Source organism: Prinia subflava, chromosome 4 (genome assembly GCF_021018805.1).
Source record: "Prinia subflava isolate CZ2003 ecotype Zambia chromosome 4, Cam_Psub_1.2, whole genome shotgun sequence".
Lineage (NCBI taxonomy): Eukaryota > Metazoa > Chordata > Aves > Passeriformes > Cisticolidae > Prinia > Prinia subflava.
In genome coordinates, this window is record NC_086250.1 from 21,411,449 (window position 1) to 21,431,224 (window position 19,776).

Here is a 19,776-nt window from a genome sequence, read left to right on the forward strand (position 1 = left end):
TTTGTCACGTTTTATTTAAAAGTGTTTTTTGGGGGCGACTTGTTGACATTATTTTACTAAAATATCACAAAATGTAACTTACTTCTTCAGAGGCATTGCAGCAATGCAGTTTAGAAAGGAGATGAAGTAATAGCAATGATTTTGTCAGTGATATTACATGTTGTGATACATAAGAAAAAGCATTGTAAGTTTGAAACCTAATGGCATGTATGGCCTGCAAAGCTTCTGGTGTGCAGGATTCCTCGCTACTTGTTCCTGGAGTTCAACAGAGTAAGTGGCACTGAGATTTTCACTGACAGCTAGATCCTGTGGTGTAACCAGCAACTCAGCATGTCCCTCTCAAAATGGAGGAACATTTTCAATGAGAAAGGGAGGGAAAATGTCTGCTGGGAAGCAACTGTCCCCTTTTATAAAGGTGCTGGAAGAACATAAACACACTGGCCTTTGAAAATCAGAGCAGGATGATCTCCCTCTGCCTTTAAACTGCAACACAAAATAAATTCTTCCCATCCAGCCAAGTTACATATTCACCTAATTGTCTGCAGGTTTTATATGGACACCTTCTGAGACAGTTTCCCCAGATATTCTCCATATTCTTTGGCTTGCTTTGCATGTTTCCCTTATTCACATGATTTTTTTTTACATGTTTATTGTTGCACTTCTGGTGATAGAGTAACTGTACTAACCGTGGTTTTGGTCAGTACCATAGAGATTGAGAGGAGTAGCAGTGTGGGACAGACTCTGGCAGTTATATTCTGTATCTAGGGACTCATCTGGGCCCCCATAGTTTATCCCTGAGAACATAAACCTGAGCATGTCTCTCCGTTATGGCTGCCAGACTTTCCTAAGGTTTATTTTTGAAGGCTACTGGGCTAAGTTTCATGGTTGGGTTAAAAGACCAGGCTGCCTTGGATGTAGGATAACTTCAGATCAACTACTCTCACCAGTTTTCTTTTGTTTCCTCTATATACTATAGTACTTGTAATTTATTATTAATCGTTGTTGAAATGGGTAAAACTTAGAAATATTACTGAAAATAAAGAGTTACAGAGATAAAAGTAATTCATTCTCCCCCAATATAGATGGACAAATGGAAGTCCAGAGGGATCTCTGCCATGCAGATTGTCTAACCTAGAGTAAAGCAAGAAACAGCACTGAAGAAAACTCTTCATCTTTCTTACTTCTGCTGCAGTCAGTCCTTTCTCTTTCTTAAAATATGTAAGTCTCATGATCTGGTAATTGCTAGCACAGAGATTGGCAATGACAAACTTCCTTTCCCTCCCTTCCCAGTTAACCTAACAGTCCCATCTAAGTGCGTGCTTTGCGGGCTAAAATAGGAAGTACAGACTTCCTATTTTGTGCAATTGCACAGACTTTCCTTGAAAGGGGAGGTGTCAGCTTCTCTGAAAGTGGCATTTGAGGTTCACAAAAGATGTAGCAGTTATTTTGAAGACTTACTTGCCAAGAAAATCCAGTGGTTGGTTTATACTTCTGTATCCAGTTCTAGGCAAGTGTGGGTTTGCTGATTTCTGCATCAGAGGATTCTGGTGCTGGGGGGGAGGCTGGACAGGGAGAGTCACTCATCAGGTTGAATCATCTGCCTCACAGACACTGCTGGATCCAGGTAAGGGAATGGCTTCCTTCCTGGGGGAAGCATAATGGCAGAGTCTGTTTTCATACAAGGTCTTGTGAGTTACTGAGGGATTCCTTAGCTGCAATGATCATTCAAGGGCTCAGCCAGCTGTTTCTGGTCCAAGGAAGTGGCATTTGGGAATCTATTAGTCAACAGGAATTTTAAAGGAGTCTTTCCATGCTCCCTAAAGTAGAAAAAGTCTCAGATCTGTAATGTACTTAAGCAGGTGTATGCATTATGATTTTGAGAGAGCAATGAGAGATGGCCAAAAGGACTTAAATTCCAGTATTGAACAACCCTAACCCATGGTCCTGGAACTGCTCAATCTACTTTCACTCTCTACAATCACCAGAAAAAAAAATTAATTTCTTTGGTACTATGTCTACAATTTGCAACTTGTTTGGGGGGCACCTAGAAAAGTAGTATGTTGAAGGAAGTCCTCAAAGTGAATGAATATGGAAATCAAACCAGGATTGCTGGTTGGATTGTAGCTCCTAGGAACAGTGTGGTTCAGATCACATTTTTAAGGAAACTAACCAATGTTGTGGTTCATTAGGAAGACTTTAGGCATAAAGAGCAGAAGAATGAAATAAATTTTAAGGATGAGTTCTCATAAAAAAATAAAATTTTTTTCTTGTTGTTACTCAGCTGACTGAACCTCTGCACTTCCTTGGAAATGTACATTTACTTGATTCTTTGCTTGCATTGCATCAACACGTAATGAGAAGATGTGGATTTTGTCCTATAAGAAATGCTTGGTAGTTCTTCCTGAATGTCACTTCAACGTGATCTTAAAGAAGTTCCCTTATTCAGTTTTACTTCTCTTTATGCGAAACGAAAACAAACAGCTCCACAGTAAGCAGGGCAAGAGAGTAGCCAGTGGGCAATGAAAACTCTGAAATTCTAAGTTAGGATCAAGCCTTTATGCCAAGGACAATATGAACATAGAAGAGATTTTCATCCTGCTACTGGATCTGTATTTGGTCTTCCGTGTTCAAGCCATTCAAGGTGAGCTTTTCTGCTTACTTCTCCTGTTTTCTAAGCTGTAAGAGAACAGACATCCTGATCAAAACCAGCATATAGCAGGTACATGTGTAAACAAATCAGTTGTATGTTGGTGGTGTGGACAGGTGAAGTACTGTATGAATAGATGAGATGAACAAGCTGATGGGATAATGAGTGAAGAAAAGGAGGGATAGACCCTGACATTTAGTGAAAATAGGAAAATGAAGGGCTACATAATTCAGATGGTGGTGCTCAGGAGTAGAGACATGTGGCCAGACACAAGACAGTGTGGTGGGGGCTACCAGGAACAAAATCCTGTTGACCTGATTTTCTTCTTGTGGAATAGCTGACAGATAAAGAGACCATCTGCTGTATCCATTGCTTGTGTTTCCTTTCTTACACAATGAGAGCTTATTTCCCCTTCCCTTCCCTTCCCTTCCCTTCCCTTCCCTTCCCTTCCCTTCCCTTCCCTTCCCTTCCCTTCCCTTCCCTTCCCTTCCCTTCCCTTCCCTTCCCTTCCCTTCCCTTCCCTTCCCTTCCCTTCCCTTCCCTTCCCTTCCCTTCCCTTCCCTTCCCTTCCCTTCCCTTCCCTTCCCTTCCCTTCCCTTCCCTTCCCTTCCCTTCCCTTCCCTTCCCTTCCCTTCCCTTCCCTTCCCTTCCCTTCCCTTCCCTTCCCTTCCCTTCCCTTCCCTTCCCTTCCCTTCCCTTCCCTTCCCTTCCCTTCCCTTCCCTTCCCTTCCCTTCCCTTCCCTTCCCTTCCCTTCCCTTCCCTTCCCTTCCCTTCCCTTCCCTTCCCTTCCCTTCCCTTCCCTTCCCTTCCCTTCCCTTCCCTTCCCTTCCCTTCCCTTCCCTGTCCCCCAATTTGATTTAACAGAGCTGGGAATAGGTACTACACAACACCTGCCACAAGACTAGGCCTATAGCCATCCTGAAGATGGCAGAAAAAGAGTGTTGTCAGGGGCTGTGCCCCGTGGACTTTCACCTTTTCTAATGCAGATGCCTCATGTCTGCAGTAGCTGGAGGAGTTGTGCTGCATGGCCCAGCATCCATTACAGGATATCTTCCTTGGAGGTCTCTGAGGGAAAATGTACTGCTGTGTATGTCAGACTGGCTTCTTGACATTCTGAGCCTTAGCCCCACATTCAGACCATCCTTTTCTATGTGGGATGCTTGATTTTCTGGTTATGCAAGGAATGCAGTAGAACTTACTTTGTACTGGTTTTCAGCAGATGAAAGTAAGGTCCATCTTATGCCTGCTAAGACAGCATCATTCTGTTCTGATGGGGGTTTGCCTGTAAAAAGCCTCTCAAACAAGGTGATTATAGCTCTCATCAAGAAATATAATTTAAGAGAGCACACTTATGTTTGCACAGTGACATCTTTGTCATTTGAAGGTGCAATATCCCATTAATGCAGCATGGACATTACCTTCAGAGAAAATAAGGAAAGATAAGAAAGCAGCTTGCTTCATAGTGCACGTGCCAGAAGCATCTGTATTTTTCAGCTTCACAGCTGGGAACTTAAAAAAAAATATTCTTGATGAATGGCCATCTCTGGATCATAAATGTAGTTCCAACAAATTCGTTTGGACATTCTTCTGAGTCATAACAAGGCTATTCCCAGAGCATCTCACTTTTAAATATACCTTTCTAGCATTATAAACTTTACTAGGAAGTTAGTAGCAAAGAATTTCACAGCAACACATAAGGAAGAAATGATCATCATATGTCTGCTGACCACAGTATCTACTAATCCTTGGAAATACTCAGTGTTTGAAAAGTGATACCTTGGCTAGAACTGTATGCCATTCATGCACAAAGATTTCACTTAATTGTTGTTAGTTGTAGCTTGGTTTGGACACCTGTGGATTATGGAGACGTGGAGAATGGTGCACAGAAGGGTGCACAACTCTGCACATATTTTCATGGAGTCATGCCCCATCCCTAGAGATGTTCAGGGCCAGATTGAATGCGGCTCTGAGTAAAGTGGTGCAGTGGAAGGTGTCCCTGCCCATGGCAGGAGGGTTGGAACTACATGATCTTTAAGGTCCCTTCCAACTCAAACATTTCTATGAGTCTATGATTTTCTGGTGCCAAGAAAAGAATGCTGTTATCAGTGCCTTACCCATTCTGTACCTCCTGCTATCTCTCACCATTTATAATCACTGCATTTTTTTCACTGAATTCCTTTTCCAGAGAGTATCCCAATGAAAAGCTTGAAGTGCTACAATGACTATAGTTCACAGGTGACTTGCACATGGATGGAGCATTCAGAGGCTCATGACCTTGTTGGTATGATTCTTTACCAAAGGGATAATATTAACATGTAAGTACCTGAAATGTGCTGAGCTAGATCAAAGTCCAAAGGGAAAATCGCCGTAACTTGGAATCCTGGGGACAAGCAGTCAAGTTTTTAGAAAGCACATCCACCTCTCTTTTTGAATTAAGCAAAAGTTGTGACTGCACTGGGGCCTCAGGAAGAGAGGAATGAATAGGCTATGCCAGTGGAGTTTTTTATCACCATTACATTTATTTTCCATAATTTTGGTGTGATATGAAATAAGATGGAGCACATAGGCTGCTAATAATCAGCATTAGGGGAGAAGGAGGTGTCAGAACAACTGTGAATATTGTTTGTAAACCCTAAAGGCAGAAGACATTCCCCCTGTCATTTTGCTCATTTAGGAGCATCACTGAGAGTGTGGTTTTGATGACTTTTGAGAAATATATGTAGACTGTATATTTATGAGATAGGGAATAAGTTCTTTATGGTAAGTTCTCTATCTGTGCTGTCAGTTTTCCTGCCAGAGATACTGGTGTTTTTATGACAGTATCTCTCTGTTACATATGTTTCCGTTTCAAAAGGGAACCAAGTCACCAGACTGGATCTTTGATAAAGATACGAAAGGACAGAAATGGAGGAATAGTTAAGGGAGAGAGGAAGGCAAAGATGGATAGTTGAGAAGAAAATTATTTAGAGTCTGGGGATACAGCAAGAAAAGGAGGGAGGAAGAACTCTTGATTTTATTGCAAATAAGAGGGAAATAATAGACCTATAAGCAGATGAAAACAGTGGAAGAACTTTGCAGCAGGATTTTGAAGTTAAATACTTCTGGGAAAAGATGATTCCCAGAACTTGGACTTTTGAAGGATTCTCTGAAACACTGTTACATGATGAAGTGTGTGGCTCATGAAACATAACTAAGATGAACTAATCAGACAAGCAGGTATTAAACACAGGCAGTCACACAACTGAAATCAAAATAGCCAACAATGAAACAGAATCAGTTCATAGATTAAGAATAGTTGACTAAACCCCAAGCTGTAAGGTAATGCTGGTCAGTAGATAACATCAGAGCTTCACACGCCTTGGGCTGACTCTTTTGCTGAAGGCTGCACACCTACTGCAGTGTGCAATCCATATGGACATCCTTCAGCAATATCCCTGGTTTCCTTGCTAATACACAATTTATAAAAATAGCAATAGTGCTGAATAATTCTTGCTGACATATAGCTGGCTCGAAGACTCTATCCTATCCTGGAAGAGAGTATTTGGCCCTAAATATTCACAGCTTAAGATTTCTCATCTGAGCTGGAACCAGATAATATACTGGGCATGAAGCCATAAGCACAAACAAAATTCCACAGGGTACATAAAGAAGCAACACATCTCTCCAGCAGCTAAGGCTACTGCAACCACACAAAGATTATCCTCTCCTGCCTAGCTTAAAAAAATGTTTCTAATTTTCATGATGCTCCTTGGCCTGCAGAAAGGCCATCTGAAAGGATGAAATCTTTAATGAATACTTAAGATCCCTTGGCAGAACAGAACTACTAAGGACACTGAAATACATTTTGGTTGAGAATCTTTTTCTAAGTGTTTTTCTGGTACTGCAAAATGAAAGTCTTCAAGAAACTTAGGATCATCAGAAATTTTATGGCCTTTAACTCTGAGTAAAAGGTGTATTTACATGATGCTCATTTTCATCATACTATTTGTCACCTAAAAATATGAGATTACATAGAGCTAGGCTAAAAAGTAACAAAAATGAACTGGTACTGTAACATTCTGCTGCAAGCCTTTGAAATGGGGAGGCAAAATTCTGGTGTTTAAAATGTTTCTTGTATTAACTGATGCAAACCAGGACTAATAGGAACAGTGAAAAGTGGATATAAGTGCCTTCGTGAATTAAAACAACAGGATGGGATGAAATTGGTTTCAGGTGTTTAATTTTGCACTAACTGCAGGTCTTCAGATAAGATCTTTATAGATCACTTTCTCTGTACACAGGGAGAACGAAGACATGTTTTGCAAACGCCAGACAGAAAATTACTTACGTGAAACTCCAGACGTGTATGTGCACTGGGTCTGCAACAAGACTACAGACTATTTTGGTATAGGGGTAGATGATATTTATGGCTTCAGACCTAAAAAGATGCTTCAAACAGAACTGGATGTTGATCTTTTTCAAAATGGTAAGGTTTAAAAACCAAATTCTCATTTCCTAGTGAATTTTCAGGATTTTTGAGAATGTATTTGCCATTCAGCTGGAAATAAATTCCACTTCCATTGTGAAAACTGCCAAAGAGTTCCATATTGAGAGGGTTGGCCAGGAGAGGAGAAGGCAAGTTTCTGAGAGCAGCTGGACCTGGTATCAGCTCAGGAGCTAGTCAAGCAGGAGATACTTGGTCTGTCAGGAATAAAATACTCTGGAAACGGGGAAGCTTACCTAGATGTTTTCTTCCCCTCTTTGTGTAATTTCCTCCTTATCTCCTCTCATGCGTTGTACCTTCACCTTGCAGTTCAGCCCCTCCCACCTCAAAACCTCTCAGTCAACTCAATGACATCAGGAGACTTCTTGCTGTCCTGGAAAACAGGCAATGGAGGCCAAGGGTTGGGCAATGCACTGGACTATGAAGTCACATACAAGCAGGAGTGGGAGTCCTGGGAGGTAAGAGCAGAGGAGTGGAGCTGTCCTGGTTCGGGCACCATTTTGAGCAGTTGAAAGTTGGTGGTAAGAGTTGTGTGAATGAATGGTCTTTCCATTCTCAGGGACTGTGAAGAGATACAAGAAGTGTTGTTTTGGGTCAGGTGGAAAGAGCTCTCTTTCTGTTAGCAAGTGACTTGTACAGTAAAATACCATTTTTCCTGAACTGAATGCTGACGTGAATGCAAAGATCTCCACTCAGAGAAACCCCCAACCACTGTACTTGGATTTGAGTTGGAGTTGAATCCCTCTTAAACTGAATTCAATCATGTTCCAACAGGAAGCTGTGGGTTCATGTGGGGAAAACAGCAAAATACCTTGGAAGCTGCTCCCCCTTTAAGACAGATATGTTTTGGGTTTTGTTTTTGTTTGTTTGTTTGTTTTTTAAAGTTTTTAAGAGTCCATATCCTTTGCCCCTAGAGAAATATCTCCAGATCTGCATATGTTTCTGTTCTCTACCTGTCAGCCTGATCTTTAGATTTTAAGGGAATTATCTTGTCCAGATTCCCACATAATTTTATGCTGAGCAGTGCTATGAACATGTGTAGCTGGAGCTGAAGACAGTCTGGACTTTGCAAGCTGCAGGAGTTTGCTACTTGTTGTGGGGGGAGATTGTGCCTGACAGTGGCCATGCCTTGTCCTTTCTGAGTTATGCTGCAGCACCGGCTGGAGCCCCTCTTTTGTGGCAGCAACGAAGCACCACATGGCAGCATGTGCATGGACCATCACACTTGTGGGACTGCTGGAGATGCAGCCTGGCTGTCAGCTCCTCCTCTCACTCTTTCCCTGTCTTCCCTCCACCTCTCTGTTCCCCAACATCCCAATTTCCTCCATCTCTTCCTCTCCCTCCTCTCCTCCCACAACAGGAAGCTGTCTCTCTCTTGCTCTCCAACACCACACATTGCAATCTCAGCCATGAGGACCTTGTCCCAGGGAGCAGCTACGTTGCCCGTGTTCGAGCCAGACCAGGGAAGGCCAGCGGCTTCTCTGGACAGTACAGCAAGTGGAGCATGGAGGTGTTGTGGAACACCACTGAAGGTAGCATGGGATGGAGTGAGGCCATGCAGGGCTGGAAACTGAGAAGCCAGAATTTTTCTGTCACTAACCTTGCACTTGTGTTCTCTGAAGGTGGCCTTCAGCCCAGGAACCTTCGCTGCCTCTTCAATGGTGGAGATCGTCTGACATGCAGCTGGGAAGTGAAGAAAGTGATCACCACCTCTGTCTTGTTTGGCTTGTTCTTCAGGGCCACCTCAGCATCAGAGTATGTGCTCTGCCCATGGCAGTGTGTCTGTGCCTTTCCTATGGGGCTTCTGCCTGTCCCATTCCCCTGATTTCCATTCATCCTCTTTCTTCCCCTCAGAGAACAGGAGTGCTCTCCTGTGCAAGAGAAGACTTTGGCCCACACCCTATATGTGGTCCAGAGCTGTGAGATCCCTGTTAACAATTCCAGCAGCCAGAGCCAGTACCATGTATCTGTCCGGGCCAAGACAGAGGACAAGCTCATTGAAGCCTACAAAAACAGTGAGATTCTGTGTTGTTTCTTGCTTCTCCTTCTTGTTTATTGGAGAGATGCCTGTCTGAGCAAGTGGGGCTGAGGATAGCGGTGATGAGGAAAAGTGAGTGGGAAATAGAAGAAACAATCACTGAGGAAGAAAGGGACTGTATCAGATCAGAACTCTGGGATGTGGGTGTGGAGCTCCTAAGTGGCACTTGTTACTCTGAGGAAGGTGACAGTGATGGAAACTGTTGTGCAAAATCCAAGTTGTGACCTGAACATTTGCCACCCTGCTAACTTTTCTGTGATTCACATTCATGAGTGTTCCAGGAGACTGTGGTGAGAGTTGCCACTGTTTATGTCAAGTAGGAGTTTGTCACTACATGATTTCTCAAGAAGCTAGTGAGCTCTTGTGGGTTTGTGCAATGGCCCCTGGAACACTGGATGAGGTGGGAAACCTTGGCCCAGTGAAGGGCACCAGGTAGGCCATCTCTGCCCACATGTATCTGAAGGTATTTGGGTGACTTTTCAAACTCTAAAACTAGGGCAGCTCCTGCAGTGGGTGAAAATATCTGGAGGTATCTCCAAGAGAACTCAAAATTTCTGGAAATGTGGTGGACAAGTACAGACAAAACTATTGCTTTGCTGCTTTTCTGTACAAAGGGAATGCTTTTCATGGGTATGGATTGTTATTTAGTGGTCTACTGTGGTATTTGACTAGAAAAGGAAGATGCAGAGAGTTAAGAAGTGTTAAAAAGCTGAGCCATTTTACATTGCACAAAATAACCTTGTTTTCAGTCCCTGGAAATGACTCACAATGTGGAAAGAGAGCACTGGACCAGTAGGTTGGTAAGTTCTCTGAGACATTCAGTGTGTTCCAGTTCAGGTGCTGCCGCCTGCAAATGTGTCAGTAACAGCAACAAAGAACCAAGAGTATGAACTAAGGTGGATAAAACACAAAATGAATTACAGCTTCATAACACAGAGATACCAAGTCATGTACTGGGAAAACAACCAATATGAAAAGGTAACTTACTAAGTCCAAGAGTCATGGATATTTCTTTGCTGGTCAAATGGAAAGACAATTCTTCTCACCTCACATTTGTGCTCCTCCCTTCTCCCAGACTCTTCAGGAGTTAAATATCAGCAATGATGAACCTCCCTTCATCTTCACCCTGCAAATGCTGGCAGCATCTACAGAATATAGGGGGAAAATGCGTGCAAGGGTAAATAGGCCTCTGGGATACGAGGGACCTTGGAGTAAATGGAGTGAGGAGTTCACCTGGAAGACTGAGAATGGTACTTTTCATGAAACTGCTTCTGTTGGGTTCTGGTGGACTGTTAATGGCTGGAATGGCTCTTTAGTATAACACATTCTCTCAGCTGGGGTTGGAATGAGGTGCAGCCATGGCCTAGTTGGAGTCACTTACCAAGGCAGCTGCTCTGCCTGCATCCTTGCAGTACATCAACAATGTTAGGGAAGGAAGTGAATGATCTTTTAGCTTCTTTTTTACTTGCCCTCATAAGGTGAGTACTAACCATAAAGTTTTCCATGTGGAGAATGAATCAAAGATATCCTGTCTGAAAGATTATCATTACTTTCTGATTCCAGTAGTCCAATCTGCTGTCAGTGACTAAAGAGCCTGATACTTTAAGAAGATAGAACATAAGCCATCAACTTATATTTTCAGAGTGACTATAAGTTTGTGTAAAACACAGTGGAGTCTGCTGGAGATAAAATCTTTACATGTTTTTGCTGTTTATGGACTTAGAGGCAGAATGTCTGCCATCATACAATCTTTTGCCCAAAGTAATATGATCTTGCATGATTTGTCCTGAGAAAGGTTGTAGTGGTTATACTGTGAGCAAATTTTGATCTATGTAGTCAGGAAGAAATTAGTGTGCTGTTGTGGCTGTTAGCAGGGGGAGGCCTTAGAAAATCTCTGAGACCCCATTTCCTCAAAGCTGTGCAGAGTCAGGCAGACTTAAGATGTCTGAAGTCATGCCTGTTGTTCGTGGTGGAGTAAGGTTCATAACCATCTTTTTATTAGTTTAAAATGTTCAATTCTGATGTCAGTAAAAGCTAAGAAGCAAATCAGTAAAGGAAATAATGAAATCCTTCAGTCAGTATGTTATTCAGGTCATGTTTGGCCTGTCCCACTTTAGAGGATATTCCAACAGTTTGAAGGCTCTGATCCTGTCCCTCCACATATCAAATTCCCTGAATAATGCCCAGAGTGAAAAACCTGTTGCAGGAAACAGTCACTTTGCAGGTGGATAGCTTTTTCTCTTTTCTCTGTTTCAGTTCTGCCACCTGTGGTTCTTCCAGTGACGCTCCCAGCTGTCATCATCACTTTGCTGATAGTTGCTTATTGCAGCTATAAGTATTTCCTCAGGTAGGCTTGCATTGCAACATGGAGACTTAGCAGTCCATGTGGGTGGCATAAAGTCTAAGGCAACTCTTGTCCCCCAGCAGAGAGGTCTGTGTGGAGATGGGCCTTGGTGGGCAGCCTTGTGCATGGCTGTGCAAAGGAGAGAGTTGGGTGGTGCTTTGCCAGTGCCTCAAGTTGTGCCTCGCTGTGCTGAGCAGCACAGTGTGTGGAGTGCAGCCTTTTCTGGTAGCAGCCATGCTGAGAAGCAAATCTTGAAAACTGTGTTCTTGCTGCAGGAAGAAGAAAATGTGGGAGGAAAAGATTCCGAACCCCAGCAAGAGTCTCCTGATCCAGAGCTACCTGGGGGTAAGAGGGAACTGTACCTTGAAGGATTCATTATTTCTCTCTCTTTTTCAGGACTTCCAATAATCTTAAGAGCTCTTCCTGTTTTCTAGTCCACAATGAACAGATATCCGCATTTATCTATTACTTGTTTTTAGGAGAAGTTCTGGTCCTACTCAACAGAATAGTGCTCTTATATTTAGCAGACCTCTTTGTGCTCTGCTTGTCAGCACAACTGTGATTTAAAATCAATGTAGAAAAATTTCCAGTACTTTAAAATTTCCTGCTCCTCTGCTTTTAAAAGGGAGTTCTTAAAACCTGCCCAGCACTTGTGGACTCACCAGCTCTCAAAAGCAGGTTCCTAGGGAACACTGCCAAGTAGCTCCTGGAACAGCTTGAAGTTTATTCTCTTGAAGTCCAGAGTAGAAACTCTACTGTTCTTTTTCATTTTTTCCCATTACTCTGAAAATTTTAAACCCTATCATTTCATGATCGCTGTGGCCAAGACAACCATCTACTGTCAAGTCCCTTGAGTCCCCTATTCACAAATAAGAAGTTTAGGAGGGCATCTTTCCTGGTTGGCTCACTGAGTACTTGTAGTTATGTCAGTGGTAAGGCAATATGGGTTTGAAGAAACCTTCTCCTGGAGAGGAGAGCATACCTTTGAGTTGTATTAGTGAAATTGTATCCCTGTAACTAAGTGCTATAGGCTGTCCTATTTGTTTTTTCTGTCCACAAGGAATGTAGAGTTCCTGATTCTACTGCCAGTGAGAAGCTGCTCTTTGGTCATGTCTGCTTTTTCATTTTCAGAAAGGACATTTGGGAAGTTGGCCAGCAAGCAACCAGCTGGACTTCAACAAATACAACCTTTCAGAGAAGATGGAGCAGGCTAGCTTCCTTCAAGTTGTGGACAGGTGAGTGAATAGTACATGATACTGACACTGTGGATGGTCTCTAAGACCTCACTGCATCATGGCAGAATATAATCAAATGTTCTGTCACTAAAAATCCTATACAAGTTGCTTTTGAGGAGGAGATTCAATTTTTTATTACAGAGGTAACTGCATCTGCAAGAATTTTTTTTGAAGCCTGTGTGTAGCTATGTTTGTTTTCAACTAAGATTGGCTTATATTTTGTGTTTAAAACAATAATCTCTCTCACAGGCAACTTTTAACTTTCCCACATTCAGGCAGGTGAAGGCTTTCGCAGAGTGCATTGAAGGACAGACTAGGAAGACAGATGTTTCCCCTGTTACAACAGACCTACAAAACTCCTACCATGCTTTAAATGAGTCAGAGCACACCTCAGTTACCTGCCCAAGTATGAGTGCTTGTCATTCCTTTCCCATCTCAAGGAGAAACAGTGCTGATACAAGTATTGCTTCCCGCACAGCAACCCCTTGCTTTGCTTTCAATGGTCCATACTTATACAGCCCAGTGGTGTCCTCTCACCCTGATATATATCAAACTCCGGAAATGGACCCCATGGGACTCAGTAAGAAATCGGTTTCCCTTCAATATGTGACTCTCCCAAGGGAAGATTCTCCCCAGGCTCCACAGAAGCAAGAACAGCCAGAAGCAGCTCCTCCAAAGTACATGTTCCCAGATCAGAAGGAAATGATGCAGCACCTCAATGACAAGGAAGAAGTCTCGCAGGACTCACAGGCCTGTGGGGAAGGCACTAACAAGGGAACACAGGAGCAGAACTCTCCAATGGCTCTCAGCTGTACCACGTCTCCTCAGCAGTGCCCCTTGGAGTACATCGCCACAGACAGCCCGTTACTGCCATCAGCCAGCACCTCCTCTCATCCTCCACTCGTCACTGCTGAGGAATTGCCTCATGGCTCACAGGAGACCCAGCCTCCCAGTGACCACCCTTGTCAGGAGTTTTCCCTGGAGAAAACGGATGTCATGATCCCAGTTTCAGGCCAAGCACCAACCTCATCTCCTGAACTGCACCTGGATAAGTTTGGTGACTATCTTACTGTGCCTGAAGGTCTCCACGAACATTCAAAACCCACAAAGATTTCTTTGCTTGTCTTACAGAAGGAAAATGGTATTCCTAGAAAGCAGCCTTTGTCAGAAGATAACTTGGTGGTGTTAAACCCTGACAGCACTGAGCCAGTTTTCCTTTGCCAGGTTGGTGACTATTGCTTCCACAGCCTAAAATCCATTGTGAAGATGGATAATAGTCACGAAGACCACCAAGTCAAGAAATTTTCTGAAGGCGAGACAACACTTGGGCAGCCTGTATATGATGATGAATCCATCACAGGCAAGGAAAAGGATGTATGGAAGAGGGAAAAAATACAGGCCATTCAGCTTTTCAAAAACTTGAAATCAGATGATTACTTTTCCTGGCAGCAATCTTTAAGGATCAAAGAAATCTGTTAAATGGGTAAATATTAATGAATACCAAAGAGACAGGTAACTGAAAGAGATTGCAACTATTTGGTGAAAATGAACCCTCAAACCTAGGAACAAATAAAGACTAGTTCCATTTTCAAGCTTCCAGTCCAATGAGTTAAAAAACTTGAAGTAGTTCAATATCATTCTCAGTGATCTTCACCGATTTGACATGAAAGACAACACAAATATTACCTTTAATGTTTTTCAAACATTTTGGCTTATCCATGATGAACAGTTTATCCTCCTCATGATCCTGTAATACATCACAATCATCTTGCAATTATATCAGATTACTTGGCAAAACTCGTGGCAGGAAACGCAGACTTAACAGCTTGAAATGCTATCTGAAGAAGACCAGCTTGGAAACCTTGAAAAGAAAAGCTCTATCCTTAAAAGCAATTTTGTTTCATTTCTGTGCACTTGTAAAATAGCTCTAAAAGTCACCAAGGAACTTCTTGCTTTTCTATACCTCTGCCTTTCCACTATGGCATGAAATAGGTATTGTCTAAGGTGAAAGAAACCCAGGCAGTTATAGAAGCAAAAATAAAAAATGAGAAAAAAGTTGTTGAAATCCAGGAAATCTTTCTTAATGTTAATGTGCAGTATATAATGGTGGATTCAAAGGATAAGAAAGAAACATTACTGGGATACATAAAGCATGTTGTAGAGAACAATTTGGAAGAAGAAATGTTACTGAAGGAAAGGGCTCCTAAAGTTCAGTGAGAGGGAGTGGAGCAGATAACAGAAAATGGCAGGTAAGAGATGCTGGGAAAGTGCACAAGCCTGTAACTGCTGGAGTTCTTCTATTTCTAAATGTTGCAGTACTATATGATTTTCTTTAAGATTTATTGATTATGCATTATATACTGTTTATGCATTATATATTTCATCCTAAGGTGTTGATTGATTCTTAGTTTGGTTTTTTTCCCTTAAATAATGAGAGTTGAGAAAGAGGAGACCTTTTTTCCCAGTTTTGCTGTATAGAATGTGGTGCAAGGTAAGAGTATGTGTTCAGAACTGCTACTCTGTAATCAGTGAAAAGGCTTTGGTTTCAGTTCTGAAGGTGGACTTGACTTCAAAAAACCATATTTTTATTTGAAATATAAAATCTGTATTTGTAAACATATTATTTCTTCCTATAAGTATTTCATTTCATATGTTAAAAACATTGTATTTACAATAAAATTACTATTATCTCATTTGCTCAGGTCTCAAAAAATTCTGTGGGTTCAGCTATGCCATATGTGAGGTAGGACATTTTCTCCTGACTTTGCTGTATTACTTGACAGAGAAAATGAGTTCTGTGTTTGTGCCACCTAATTCCTCCTGCTGAGTTAATGGGACTGTGCTGATTCAGCAACTACAGTGGAATTATTTGGAGTTTTGAGAATTTATTCCTTGTAAATACCATTTTAAATCTGAAAGGTGTGCAAATTGAACTTGGTGCTCTTCACAGCAGAAGGCAGGCAGTTGCAGCCTGTGATAGAGAATAGTGATGAACACTTTGAGAGATTTGCAATTTAGACCTTTTGTAATCAATGGATTTTTTTAATTCTCTTCTTTGGCCTTTTATAAGTGACAGAATTAATTTCTTCCAGGCTGTATAATTGTGCTCTATCAAAGCATGTCCTAAAAGGAAATGTTTAAATTCATATGCAAATCTTATATCTGAATTAATATCTTAGATATGTGTCATTTTGCTGGGCCTTGAATTGCTGGGGTTAAATAATCAAGAAGAATAATAAGTGGGAGAAGTTTTATTCAACTCAGTGGATTTTGGATGAAGTCCTTTTGCATTGTGATCAGTAGTCTAAGATGTGATCAGTACTCTGACAGCTCTCTGTTCCTTCTATTCCTATGCACTTCACTGGGCATTTGCAGAGGCTGATTTTGGAGACAGGATTTACACATAAAAGCACATTTGTTATGATCCCACAGAGTTGATATTATCATTTGAAGGAGCCTGGAATTTGCAATGTAACATGTCCTTGTCAGGACAGGGGACTGTGCAGTGGTTTGCTTTCCAGCTGTAACAATTCATTTAGAGCAGAATGAGTTTCTGCTCTAGGGACTCTTTCTTCAATATCCACCTAAGTATCATTAAATAAAATATGTAATGAAAATTGGAAACAGAACTTATAATCTATCCTCTGACTCTTCTCTGCCAGAGGCATCCACTTACTAAAATCAAAACTTCTATAAACTTATCCTGTTGCTGATCCTATGAATTTTCCATTCTCTTCTGCATGAGGTCCAGATGCAGTGAGGGTGGTAAAAAGCATTTTGCAATTCTGTAGCCTGGTGATTCAAGACTTAGAAGCAGTCATGGGTCTCAAGTCTTCAACTTCCTGATCGTTAGCTTGAGCCACAAAGTTACTGTGCAAAGGCAAGTTGCTGCTCCCTTCCCCAGTGCTAGGTACTGATATGCAGGAGACGAATCATCAGTCTGATGATTCAGGAGCCAATTATGACATGATCCTCTCTGCAGGGCTTCTCAATACGTAGTTCCAGCTCCTCAGCCTGTATATCTGCATCATGAGTCACCAGTGTTTCCTACATAGTCAAAAAACGAGTTATGAGATGATTGCAGCTCTTTCCTTACTGCATATCCAAACATAAAAGATTGTGCCCATGTTTTAACAGCAGACATTTTTCCTTGTTCTGAAGTAATCACTTTATTATTCCCTTATCATAATCTTCATCATCCAGAAACATATTACTCGAATTTGCATGAGACTAGGGTAGGAAGTTTACTGTCACCTCAGTAGTTCTAATTAAGGTCAATGCTGAACTGGTCTGTTGCTGTATCTCTGTAGGTTTGGGGGTTGTCTCTTACGTAGGGAAGGAAAATGGGGCTGAGTGGTTTGCTAGGAAAAGAAACCTGTGGTCAAAAGCCCTCCAAGACCTCAAGGAACAATAGCTTGAGAATTTCAGAGAATCCTGTACCTGTTGGGTAATAGAAAACAAACCAACCTATCCTGCACTCCCTGCCTAGCTTCTTGTTCACAAGCACACAATCTTATTCCCATAGAAGTTCACTCTCTTTTCTCCTCACTCCCTACATGCTCCCTCTGCTCTAACTATGGAGATGAAATTTCCATGAAAAGAAACTCCACCTGTCACATTCTGTACATGGGGAATAAATAACACTATGACTTCATGCCGCCTTTTGCCTTTCCTGAAGTCCTCCCGAGTGTATGCCAGGATTCTATATGACCCTGACCCCAACAGCTTCTCATACTACACAAAGGATGTTTCACCATGAGGTTCAGTGAGTGAACCCAAAACTCCTCTACAAATTTGTACAACATGAACCAGGTTTAGGTCAAAACCTTCGTAGGTTGGCTGTGTGCTTTCCAGCTTGTTGGTAGGGAACCATTTGGTCCTCATTCTTGAAGGATGATTTGTTTGTCTAGAGAAGCAGTTGTAAAGCTATCTGAAACAACTGGACAGCTTTTCTTATTCTCTTTCTAAAAATTTTCCAGCTCCTTTCTTGCAGTGTGCACATATATTGCAAAGGCTTGGGATGAGTACTTTTTAGTCTTCTAAGATGTTTGTCCTTCTGTGGCACTCAAAGTTACATAAGATGTTGACACACATTTTTGAGTTCATTTCATTAACTGCAGATTCAACCCTTGAAATCTATGACTTCTCACTTTGTTTTCCTTTCGTCCCAGATTTGGGGATTTTAATCAGAATAATTTTAGCAAGTTTCTGTCTTTCCAGTGCACCTCTTTTCATCTCAGTGTATATGGCACAACCCTAACCCCAGGCGTAGCAGTAAAAGCAGCCTTGGGCTGAGACTGGTGACAAGCAGAAAGGTGTTGAGGGAGACAGGTTGTGGCAGTCCTGTGTTCCCCTTGGCATGGTTTTTGTGGCTGCAGAGGCCCTGGAGCTCTGGGCTTTGTGGTTTTCTGAACCCTAACCCTAGGCATAACCCTAAACCTAGGTGGAACACTAAAAGCCACATGGGGATGAGGCTGGCCTAGGGCAGAAAGGTGTGGAGGGAGCCATGTTGTGTAGTCCTGTGGTAGTCCTGTGTTCCCTTTCACAGCCTTTTGCATCTGCAGAGTGCCTGGAGCTCTGGCCTTTGTGGTTTTCTAAACCCTAACCCTAGGCAGAGCAGTAAAAGATGCACAGGTATGAGACTGGTGCCAAGCAGAAAGGTGTGGAAGCAGTCATGTTGTGGCAGTCCTGTGTTCCCCTTGGCATGCCTTTTGTAGGTGCAGTGTTCTCAAATCAGGGAAAAAAGGGGAACAAACAGTTTGGAAGAGAGATAAGATCAAATAAAATATGATTGGAAAAACCAGGGAATTTGGAAATGGAGTGCATACAGCCAATTATACTGAGAGGAAAGAGGTGCAGTGAAAAGGGTTGAAACTTGACAGTATTATTCCCACTGAAATCCCCAAATTAGGGAGGAAAGCTGAACAAAGAGACAGGAGAAGAAATTGAAGAAATTCAATGCTTAAAAGAGAAAGATACAATTCTGAAACAAAGTGAAAGCTATAAAAGTGAATGGGATGACATGAAGTTTAGGGAAATGGACTGAAGCTTGCCCTATTGATCTTCATTGGAATCGCAAGATTTCATTCCTGTAGTGACAGGACAGTGGGCAGCAGTTTTAAACTGAAATAGGATAGAACTGGATTAGACATAAGGAAGAAATATTAACAGTGAGGCTGTCAAGACAAAGAATCTGGCATTTCAGAGAAGTTATGGATGCCTATTCATTAGAAGGTTCAAGGCCAGGTTGGATGGGTCTTTCAGCACCTGGTCTAATGGAAGATGTCATTGCCCATGGCAGGTAGTTTGGATCCTTCCAACCTAAACCATTCTGTGAATCTCTGGTTCTATGATTCTAATCTCATATCATATTTATACCTAATAGCTTAGTGTTTTCTCCATTCTCATTAGGCTGGAGTACCCCAGAAAAAATGTCGCCTTTCTCAGTCACTCAGGTCTCTCAGGTAAGAGATCTCTCACCACTTGGTCTGCCATATAATGAATAATCATGTTGAAAATTATAAGTTTACTGGAAGAAACCACTTAGACCCTTTCTCCAATATGAAAATTAACCATTAATTTTCCCCATTTGTTTCCTGTCTTTAAATAACTTCAATCTACATGACAACATTTCTTTTTATCTCTTAGTTTCTTGGAAATGCATTTTTGAGGGACTTTAAGCTCTTTAGACATCTAGGTATGAGGCATTAATTAGATAACCCTGTACATGTTTACTTCTGGAGTTCTTCCAAGAACTCTACCAGTTTTATGAACAACTCTCTTTTATAGAGAGAGGCTGACAATTTTCCAGAACATTTTTCTCTACGACTTTTATTTTTCCTTATAGTTTGTATCGTCCTGTACAAAAGCCAGTCTGATTGGTCAGTAGTTCCCTGGATAGTTCTCTGAGTACTCCTCAAAAGATTTCATTTGGTATTTCTTTTTCTCTGATACTGAGGCCTGCTAAAGTCTTTGATTATTTACCTCAATTACCTTGTTCAGCAATTGAATGTTTAAATTCATTGCAG

At 41.8% G+C, this 19,776-nt stretch overlaps 1 protein-coding gene across 1 annotated transcript; it reads left to right on the forward strand.

Annotated features, from left to right (window-relative positions):
- The first annotated feature begins 1,415 nt into the window (after positions 1-1,415).
- Positions 1,416-15,441, forward strand: CSF2RB (colony stimulating factor 2 receptor subunit beta). The gene is made up of 14 exons (XM_063395823.1): positions 1,416-1,624; positions 2,282-2,641; positions 4,834-4,963; positions 6,929-7,113; positions 7,441-7,589; positions 8,492-8,663; positions 8,754-8,886; positions 8,986-9,146; positions 10,002-10,147; positions 10,245-10,419; positions 11,426-11,516; positions 11,789-11,858; positions 12,645-12,748; positions 13,024-15,441. Exons 2-14 carry the CDS (start codon positions 2,572-2,574, stop codon positions 14,225-14,227), a joined length of 2,790 nt encoding a protein of 929 aa, XP_063251893.1. The 5' UTR covers positions 1,416-1,624; positions 2,282-2,571; the 3' UTR covers positions 14,228-15,441.
- Positions 15,442-19,776: the final 4,335 nt, after the last annotated feature.